Below are 10,714 nucleotides of genomic sequence, written 5' to 3'. Positions count from 1 at the left end.
TCTCGTTTTAACATTTTATTGTAACACTTAATAATGTAAACAAACATTTAACGTAGTCAAAAAATAGGAATGTTTTAATATATTACACTTTCATTTTATATCATAACTGTTTTGCTTTACCTCCGATTGAGTTCAGATCATTAGAAGAGAGAGACACTATCATTACTTGTTCATTTTGTACACAAGAAAGACTTAATAAAATACAAAAAACACTGCTAATGTTGTTTCTGCTTCTTCAGTACAGCCTATATACAAGCATACGGTCAAGTATGTGTCTGAATATATGGCTCTGTGTTCTTCAGCGTAGACTAATAATAGATGCTATAAAACGTGGTGGTGAGTAAGAAAACAGAGATGGTAGACCAAACCTCCAAGATACATGGTGAGTTACATGCTCTAGTAAATAATATTCCCGTCACAACATTGCAACATCGTGCATTTGTAAGTGTCCAAAACAATAAATAGCTGTGAAAATCACACCTCAGTATAAAAATAATCTAAAAGATTAATCATTGAACTTTTACTATACTTTGGTGCAGGCCAAGGTAATTGTTGTGTCCATGCGTACACTCTCAGTCCTCTCTCTTAATTCATCCTCGTTGTTTTCCTGCATGCTGTCCTTCCGTCTGCGCTGCCTGAAGCCTTGGAAGCTGGGGCAGATGGGGAGATAGCGCAGGCAGCTGATCTTCCTAACGCAGCTCATTCCAATGGGAAAGTCATAAGTAGTATGTATGTTCGCGGAGCTTCCCCCACTGCCCTCGTCAGCCTTCCAGTCCAACAGCCCTCTCTCCTTCCTTGTGCCTGTTTGGACCACACACACAAGTATACATGCACAAAACACACACACAATGACACATCTCAACGACAGGGCTGTAGTGGAGCAGATTGAGGGCTTCAAGTTCCTTGGCGTCCACATCACCAACAAACTAACATGGTCCAAGCACACCAATCATGGTGTGACAGTCATGAAGAGGGCACGACAAAACCTATTCACCATCAGGAGACTGAAAAGATTTGGCATGGGTCCTCAGATCCTCAAAAGGTTTTATAGCTACATCATTGAGAGCATCCTGACGGGTTGCATCACTGACTGGTATGGCAATTTCTTGGCCTCCGACCGCAAGGCACTACAAAGGGTAGAGCGTACAGCCCAGTACATCACCGTGGACATCCAGGACCTCTATACTAGGCGGTGTCAGGGGAAGGCCCTAAAAATGGACAAATACTCCAGCCACCCTTGTCATAGACTGTTCTCTCTGCTACAGCACGGCAAGCAGAACCGGAGCGCCAAGTTTAGGTCCAAGAGGCTTCTAAACAGCTTCTACCCCCAAGCCATAAGTCTCCTGAACAGCTAATCAAATGGCTACCCAGACTATTTGCATTGCCCCCCCCCCCCCTTTTTCTACGCTGCTGCTACTCTCTGTTATTATCTATGCATAGTCACTTTAATAACTCTACCTACATGTACATATTACCTCAATTACCTCGACACCAGTGCCCCCCGCACATTGACTCTGTACAGGTACCCCCTGTATATAGCCTCGCTATTGTTATTTTACTGCTGCTCTTTAATTATTTGTTATTCTTATCTCTTACTTTTATGGGTGGGGGGGATATTTTCTTAAGACTGCATTGTTGGTTAAGGGCTTGTAAGTAAGCATTTCACTGTAAGGTCTACAACACCTGTTGTATTCGGCACATGTGACAAATGCAATTTGATTTGATCAACAAACATGGGTAGTTACAGGCAACCGTTTGAAGGGTTGGCATGTCCCATAGTGACATGGTGGTGACACATACTGTCAACAAACACAAAGCAACGGGTCCCTCCGATCCGTGTGTGATGAGGTGACTAGGCAGTGCTGTGCGTTTGACATCTGTTAACGAGATGAGGTGTTGCACTCTTACAGAGCACGCATACCTGGGATGGTGTTATCCAGGGCAAACGCCAGGAAGCCTCCAACAAACATCTCAGTCGTTAGGAGCACTGTGAGGATTTGATCCACCTCTGCAACTCCTGAGGGCAATGAAACATGTACCACCAAATGAATGATCCGTAATCATTATTCATAGCATCCAACATAATATCCAGCAGCAAAACCGTACTAAACCTGCATTCCAGTCTAACTGTACACATACTCTGAACTTCCTACAGCCACTCCTACACTTCCTCAGCAGATGATGATGATGCCTTTTCTTATCAATAAAGCCCTTTTAAATGTGCAGCCCACCTGTTTTGATGCAGCCAGGGTGCAAGTCTAGGTAGCTGGGCAGCATGAGACCGAAGAACATGGAGAAGCCGAGGACAAAGAGATTCCTAGAGGAGTTGAGGTCTACGCTCTGCAGGTTGGACAAGCCCACAGCCGTGATCATACCTGCAGGGCATAGACAGCACAAACAACAGAGGTGTGGAAAAGGTTATTATTGTCATATTTTTAGATGGTTATCCGTGTTTCTAGCTACAAACATAATATGATCCCCTTTCTGAAATAGTGAGTTTTTTGTGATCATACTACCCCCCCTGGTGGCTGACACTGAGATGATGCTGTGTGTGGAATCTGTATTTGGAAGTCACAGAACACAGTGGGAGAATCTCAATTGCATACTCCTTGCTTCCTCTCTCCTCGCATCCTTCTCAAAACCCATTGGATAAGAAACAGAGGTCACTCCCCTCTGACCTTCTCCTCCAATGGGTTTTGAGAAGAACGCGAGGGGAGAGGACGCGAGGAGTGAGGACGCGAGGAGTATGCAATTGAGATTCTCCCAATGACTCACCGAACAAGGTGCAGAACATGCCACCTAGAATGGGGTCAGGCAGAGATGCGAAGAGGGCAGTGAATTTCCCCACTGTTCCTAACAGGAACATTATGGCTGCACCATATTGCACCACTCTCCTGCTGCCCACCTGTGTTTAGGGACATAGTACAACATGGCTCAATGTGAACTGTGCAACCTCTAGTATCAGTTGCAGTTCATTGATTATGAATCCACACCAGAGTAACATACCAGTATATGTAAAGATGAGTAGACCCTTAGTCAATAATTATGTGGAAATAATAACAATTGATTTCCATTGCGGCAAAGGGCTTGCACTAGAGACCGTGTTGATAAGTGTTTATCCGTTTCAAACAGATATTATTGATGATTCCAACTTGAACAGGACATAAATACAACATCTGAGATTCCATACGTACACTCATGTGTTTTAAGTAAATAGATTAAAGACAGCATGTCTGAAGAACTGGGGAGGGGCTGAGGCGCTAAGCTTCCTAACCTTAGTGATTCCCAGAACTCCAATGTTGGGACTGGAGGAGGTGGAGCCATTTCCTGTACCCAGTAGTCCTGCTATAATACAGCACACCCCCTCTGTGAAAATACCCCTAGTATGGGAAAGACAAGACACAAAGGATACTGAAGGATGCAGACACCTACATACATACATCCACACAGAGAATAGAGTACTGATGCTTGACCATAGAGGACTATCTCGAACATAGGTTCATGTCAGAGCCTTCGGTCCAGGTTAGAAATCTAAACTGTGGCGTAGGAGACTGATGCTCACCTGTTGATGGCATGGACCGGTGGCGGAGGTGCCCCTGAGAGGCGAGCACAGGCGTAATAGTCCCCGATAGACTCTATAATGCCAGCTAGTGTGGCACTGAACATGCCCAGCACTCCGGCGATGGTCACCGTGGGCAACCCCCACTGACCTTTCAGGGACACACAAACACCACAAGTCGGAATTATTCCCCTATGCAGCAAGACAAGAGGCAATGGCAATGGATGACAACTTAGATAATTTAAACCATTGAAAATGTTATATAAGGTCATTCTAAAGGTGATCATAAATGGCCAGTGTCATCCACTTTCTTAACTTGACCCTTGCTCTAGCTCAGGCGTCCAAACTGCCCCAGTGTGAGACAATGGCTGTAAGGCTGGCCTCTTACAGGGGTAGGGGAAGCGGAACCAGGGGGAGAGGGTCATGATGTCACCGCGCGCATCAGTGCGTGCCTTCTGTCCGTACTTGCTGGGGTCACTGGGCAACACGTCAGTCAGGGTCAGGATGTAACACAGCAGCCACACCAACATGATGGCCATGATAATCTAAACCGAGCACCACAGACCCACAGAGAATGGGAACAGCATGACATATCATACAGCCTAATCATAGAGCTTATTATGTAGGCCTATTCTGTGCCCATTCTTACCGCCCTTTTCATCAGGAAGCTAATACTTTGCATTAATGTAATGGTGAAATTACCCCTGTGGTCTGTGTCTATCTATCACAGTGAGTCATTTATATAGCCTGGCCTTGACAATGTCCCCATGACCTGGCTGGCAGCACTGATTAAGGCAGTAACACAGAGGAAAATGCAATAAAGTCTGCCTAAGATGAGACTTTATTATACCTCTCAAGATTGGAGTGGCATGGTAAGTGCTGTGAATGAATAGCTTGGTGTATTTGATGAACATCAGTTCATGCCCCACATGAGAACATCTGATTAGCATGGATCGGAGGACTTTTTAACATCCCTGTGAGACAAATATGTGTTTTTTTGGTTCTAACCGGGAACATCTTAAAGATCTGGAACCTGGTGATGCTGAAGCCTTTCTTCCTGTTGTAGGTGAGGAAAGGGAAGGACCAGTTCCTCAGGTACTGAGCAAATAGCACGATGAGGAAGATGCACCTGGGGAGACGCAGAGGATTAGTAAGGCAGTGATATAGCGACAACATAACCGAATCAAAGACAAAGCAACAGGGGAAAAGCAATGGACCCTTTAAACACTCATGGGAATTGCCTATATGGATATGGCTACATTGAAATGTTTCTTACAGAAGACAAATGAAAATCAAATGCATAACCATGGTAGCAATTGAAAGGGAACACTTTGGAGATGATGAGAAAAGTATTAAGAGCAAAGGTGAGGGCACAACAGTTCGCCCGACACAAGCACAGTCGTTTGGAACACAACCATCCATCCCCGCCATCACACAATTACCTGTTGTTGTCGACGCAATCCAAAAAAACGGTCCATTATAAATGGCCATCTGGGTCAGGTGGGCATGGTTTGAAAACTTGTTTTATTGCCAAGGCAATTCAGGGGGAAAAAAACGGTTGTAATTTTGACGCGCACAGAAAGGAGTCATGAGTGCATTCAAGGTGCGTGTGCTGCGGCAAATTCTCTTCACAATGAACAAACACAGGCTCAATCTGTTCAGAACAACCCAGGGTAAGACCCCATGTAATCTTGGAACTGTACATCAAGCACAGTGATCATACACACGTTGACACTGTGTGTATGAGTTTATGATCTGGAAATGTAAAGTGCACATTTGGACTCACAAGTGTTTGGATTGCTTGAATGACATCCAAGCGGTATTTCTTATAATCCTCAACGTCTCATCTTTCAAAAATGCATAGAGTCATCTTAATGTACAGCAGTTCCCTCACTTAGACAACAAAACATTTGCAAAAGTTGCCCAATTAGCAGGGGTGACGGGGGAACTTCTTGTCGCACAAGGTGCTCAAGTTCAGAGCGTCTGTCAGTCAAAACCCCCACACAGCTGTGAAACGCAGAGCCAGGGTTCTGACGTCAGGTATAGCATGTTACTGTACAGACACTGCGTTCCAATTCAGGCGTTTATCAGCGCCCAAATCTGCCATTTTCAACCCGTATACGGATACGAGGGTGAAGGGCTACCTAAATAGTATGTGATTAGATTCAATGACCTTGGATTGAAGACAGTAAAGAGTCTCAAGCCCTAGACAAAGTCATCAATTTCTACTATAGAAGCGAGGAATAGAAGTAAGAAAAACAGGCCCTTGGCCTAGAGAGTAATCAAACTCAGAAAACATTGTTGGATCTCAAGTGTAAGCATGAGTGGAGAGGATCAGATGGAAAGAGCAGAGTCCACAGAGAGGATGCATTACAGGGAAGGGCTGGATTCAATAGACAAAGGATGGATTGTGCTCTCACAGTGCTGAGAGGCCCCAGTGAGAGCCGGCTCTGTCCCCAGCTGTCTGGAAGACAGACAGGCCGATGAGGGACACGGTGGGGGTGACGGTCAGGGGCCCGATGTAGTCCAGGAGGAGACCAGGGAGACCCACCAGCCCGATGACCACCTCCACTGCACTGGATGCTATGATGGCACCCTGGATCTACAGGGGAGAGAAACCGACTGTTATTATCATTAGATATGTCAAATCAAATGTTATTTGTCACTTGCTTCATAAACAACAAGTGTAGACTTTTAGTGAAATGCTAACGAACGGGTCAAGATAAAACAATTCAATAAAAAAAATAGAAATAGTGACACAAGGAATAAATACACCGTGAATAATGAATAACAATAATGAGTAAAAGTAACATGGCTACAGTGCATTCGGAAAGTATTCAGACCCCTTCACTTTTTCCACATTTTGTTACGTTACAGCCTTATTCTAAAATGGATCATATTGTTTTTCCCCCCTCATCAATCTACACACAATACTTCATAACAACAAAGCAAACAGCTTTTTGGAAATGTTTGCAACAAAAAACAGCGATTACAGCCTTGAGTCTTCTTGGGTATGACACGACAAGCTTGGCACACCTGTATTTGGGGAGTTTCTCCCATTCCTCTCTGCAGATCCTCTCAAGCTCGGTCAGGTTGGATGGGGAGCGTTGCTACACAGCTATTTTCAGGTCTCTCCAGAGATGTTCGATTGTGTTCATTCATGTCCGGGCTCTGGCTGGGCCACTCAAGGACATCCAGAGACTTGTCCCGAAACTACTTCTGCGTGGTCTTGTATGTGTACTGAGGGTTGTTGTCCTGTTTGGAGGTACATCTTCACCCCAGTCTGATATCCTGAGTGCTCTAGAGCAGGTTTTCATCAAGGATATCTCTGTACTTTGATTGGTGGAGTGCTGCAGAGATGGTTGTCCTTCTGGAAGGTTCTCCCATTTCCACAGAAGAACTCCGGAGCTCTGTCAGAGTGACCATCGGGTTCTTGGGCACCTCCCTGACCAAGGCCGTTCTCCCCCGATTGCTCAGTTTGGCCGGGCGGTCAGCTCTAGGAAGAGTCTTGGTGGTTCCAAACTTCTTCCATGATGGCCAGTGTGTTCTTGGGGACCTTCAATGCCGTAGACATTTTTTGGTACCCTTCCCCAGATCTGTGCCTCGACACAATCCTGCCTTATGGCTTGGTTTTTGCTCTGACATGCAATTTCAACTGTGGGACCTTATATAGATAGTTGTGTGCCTTTCCACATCATATTCAATCAATTGAATTTACCACAAGTAAACTCCAATCAAGTTGTAGAAACATCTCAAGGATGATCAATAGAAACAGGATGCACCTGAGCTCAATTTCGAATCTCATAGCAAAGGGTCTGAATACTTATAAGGTATTTCTGTTTTTTTATTTTTTTTAATAAATGTGTAAATATTTCAAAAACCTGTTATTGCCTTGGCATTATGGGGTATTGTGTGTAGATAGATGAGAAATGTTTAATTTGATTAATTTTAGAACAAGGCTGTAAAAATGTGGAAAAGGTCAAGGTAACTGAATACACTGTGTATACTGGGAGTACCAGGACCGAGTTAATGTGCAGGAGTATGAGGTAATTGAGGTAGCTATGTAGGGGTAAAGTGACTAGGCAACAGAATAAGTAATAGACAGTAGCAGCAGCCTATGTGGAGGACCCCCATGTGACCTGACCAGGAAAATCTATTGATCCTAGTTATGTCTACATGATGTCTCAGATAATGTAAATTAAAGTGAGAGATGCTACAGTTCAGAAGGATGTACCACAAGATGGAGGCCCACTGAAAAGAAGCAGGAAGTACCTCTCTCATCCTTGGGTGCCAGATGTGGGAGGTGTTCAGAGGAAGACTCCAGTCCCCATAAATCTCCTCTGTGGAAAGACAGACAGAAACAACAGCCCATTAGTGAGTTTCTGTCTGTGACTGGGCCCTATTATTTTCACACAGGTTGAGATTGAGGGACGCACCTTCAGGGGGACATTTCCATCTATCCAGCCCTAGGATAGCTTGAGCAGGGATGAGGAAAGCAAAAGCACTGGCCTGGAAAAGAGGTAACCTACAAATTGAAGATGAAACACAGGTGCATGATAAGCATTAGCAGACATACACATGTACACACATGCACACAAACCAAGCACACACACACACACACACCTGACTCCAAAGGTGGTTTGAATGAGTGTGGTGATTCCCACGCAGGTGAAGATGGTTCCCACCAGCTGACTGACAGTGTTCTGGTCCTTTCCCACACACATGGCCTCCGCTAGCAGGAAGGGTACAGCGATGGTCCCGCTAAAACACGTCAGGTAGTGCTGTGATCAAAGACGCAGTGTTAATCACCGTGGAGCGAGAAAGAGAGCGGGGGCCAGAGATATGGGAAACGAGAGCACACAAAAGAGCAAGAGAAAGGTGGAGTCTACTGATGAAACCATCCATGAAAACGAGGTGTGTGTGAAAGAGTGTGTGTGTATTTTTGCACCTGGAGGCCCAGTAGAATGCAGAGGTACCACGGCGGGACATCCTCTATGGTGTAGATCATGTCAAAGCCCGGCTGCTGCTTCTGCTGCTCGGCAGCCAGTTTCCCCCCCTCAGCACTCTGCTCCTGTTCCTCTGTCTGACTCTGGATGACATCACTCTGAGAGGAAGGACCAGAGACAGTCACACATCTAAACGGATTTTGGATTGGGTTGGCAACTTGGCACACACAAATCTTGAAAGCAGAGACACGTGTTCAGCCACTGGGACTAATCGATGGCAAAGGCTCTCGTACACCCTGGAAGTAAAACACAATTCAGTGTTTCCTCGTTTGTTTGTTTGTGTCCACCAGGTATTGTCAATAGCCACAAATTCCCTGAAAAAGCATTGTTTCAGCTAGAACCATCCTCCACAAGTTCAGTTCAGTTAGTCAGTCAGACATCATGGCGGTAAGGACCGTATAGTCCGAGTAAACAGTTTTTCCCACAGGGTCATTTCACCCAAAAAAAGTCAACAGAAACACTGTGGGAATGAAGTAATAGGATAACTTAACAAGCTCAACTTTACACTTGATAGAAAAACATAGCACATCACATATGAACATCCCATAATCATGATCTTGTCAGGCCAGATCATGTAGACTTACAAACACTAACAACTAAACTCATCAACTCATATTGAAACGGTAGTAAATGAAGAGTTTACCTTGTGGTCTGGTTGTGTCTCTGTGTGCTGCATCTGCTTCCTCTGGGCTGTCAGGTCCTTGTGATGGTTTGTTGGGTAAGGCTGCTTTTCTTTGTGCTCTCTCAACTCAACACTTGTGACCTCAGCCCTATACAGGAGTGGAACAGCGCATTGTATGGGGGTTGAGAGGACCAGATTAGCCAGGTTAATAATCTGCCCCAGAGCCGGACTTTACCCACTGGTGCTGAACAAGAGGCTGAGACTGTAAACCTAAAGGTAAAGGACCCAGGGTTCAAGAAGACACTTCTTGGAATGAAGATAGTGGGCTAGAATCAGAATAGCTATCAGAAAGAACTACATCAGAAGGGTTACATTTGTAGTTCTAGATTTGTGACCGATTGTGCATTTCATTTTATCGAAAGAGGTTGTGATAGCATCTAGGCCAGCCATACTCAATAGTTAGACAGTGATCTGGATCTGGACCCAGAACAGGGTCAATACAGACTGTGGTCCGGATCTGGACCCAGAATAGGATCAATAAAGACTGCGGGTCTCGACTAAAGTAAATAAATTAATATGTGTTATGTAAAAGATCTGGCTTTTAACAAACATGCTGTTGATAATTGTTGTAGTGGAACGCGCAAGGTGCAATTTAGAAATTTGGTAATGCATGGACAGTTTTCCACTAGTAATTTCATTCACTGACAGACCTGATAGAGTTGATCAACTAGCCCATGTTAGCTAGGTAAATAACCAGCTATCTAAATCTTGTTATTATCATGGCCAGATTACATGCCCTGGGCCCTCTACCTGTTTGTTTTACAGACTATGGCCTCGACACCCAGAGAGACCCTGTAGATTTTGAGTCCTTCAGGTATCATGAACACACAAGAAACAGGGCAAAATGTGTTGAATTGCAGAACATTTTCTTTAAAATAGCTAAATGTTCTCTCCACCAACAAAGGTTTTGGGTTATGGCGATAAATTGCAATATCCATTAGGAACTTTGCAAGTGTTGGAGCATGCCCCTGGCTGTCTGTAAATAATCATTTAAAAAAAAAAAAATGTCATCTGGTTTGCTTAAAATAAAACATTTGAAGTGCTTTATACTTTCTTTTGATACTTAAGTATATTTTTGAAATTACAATTATACTTTAGTGTATTTAAAAACAAATGCTTTTTAACTTTTACTCATGTAGTATTTTACTGGGTGACTCACTTTTACTTCAGTAATTTTCTTTTAAGTTATCTTTACTTTTACTGAAGTATGACAATTGGGTACTTTTTCCACCACTGAACATGAGATCTTATAAGGAAGACAGTGATGTATCAAATCCAGTATGTGAGTGAAGAGGGGGGGGGTTTAAAAAAAAGACATTCTGAAAAATAACCACATGACAATGGATGAATGGACTTTAATTTTGTATTACAAACTTTCATGACTCATACCAACCACAAGAGGGCGACACACCGACATGACTCCATATTCTATTAAGGGTCATGACCTACGTATTGAAAAGATCTGCT

At 44.0% G+C, this 10,714-nt stretch overlaps 1 protein-coding gene across 2 annotated transcripts; it reads right to left on the bottom strand.

Moving 5' to 3' along the window:
• On the bottom strand, nt 1-9,350 carry LOC135548763 (solute carrier family 23 member 1-like). Of its 2 annotated transcripts, none has more exons than XM_064978665.1 (14): nt 9,209-9,350; nt 8,508-8,663; nt 8,183-8,340; nt 7,996-8,084; nt 7,832-7,899; nt 5,980-6,161; nt 4,568-4,688; nt 3,876-4,104; nt 3,563-3,710; nt 3,275-3,380; nt 2,776-2,905; nt 2,232-2,375; nt 1,922-2,017; nt 1-801 (listed from the first exon to the last, which is right to left on the bottom strand). In XM_064978665.1, the coding sequence occupies exons 1-14, from the start codon at nt 9,239-9,241 to the stop codon at nt 524-526; spliced, it is 1,938 nt and encodes a 645-aa protein (XP_064834737.1). In that variant the 5' UTR covers nt 9,242-9,350; the 3' UTR covers nt 1-523. The 2 variants fall into 2 exon arrangements, with proteins under 2 accessions (XP_064834737.1, XP_064834738.1); XM_064978666.1 differs by having other exon boundaries at nt 3,948-4,104.
• Nucleotides 9,351-10,714: the final 1,364 nt, after the last annotated feature.

The sequence above is a fragment of the Oncorhynchus masou genome, chromosome 11 (genome assembly GCF_036934945.1).
Source record: "Oncorhynchus masou masou isolate Uvic2021 chromosome 11, UVic_Omas_1.1, whole genome shotgun sequence".
Classification (NCBI taxonomy): Eukaryota; Metazoa; Chordata; class Actinopteri; order Salmoniformes; family Salmonidae; genus Oncorhynchus; species Oncorhynchus masou.
Note: the sequence above shows the minus strand (reverse complement) of the source record. Positions and strands in the feature narration are given on the sequence as shown.

Excerpts from the sequence above, each read along its gene's own strand:
- LOC135548763 (XM_064978665.1), bottom strand. The coding sequence starts at position 9,241 with ATGCAGCACACAGAGACACAACCAGACCACAAG. Across the intron at positions 3,381-3,562 it reads CCGGTCCATGCCATCAACAG|GGGTATTTTCACAGAGGGGG; the intron begins GTGAGCATCAGT and ends TTCCCATACTAG. Across the intron at positions 2,018-2,231 it reads CCCTGGCTGCATCAAAACAG|GAGTTGCAGAGGTGGATCAA; the intron begins GTGGGCTGCACA and ends CATTGCCCTCAG.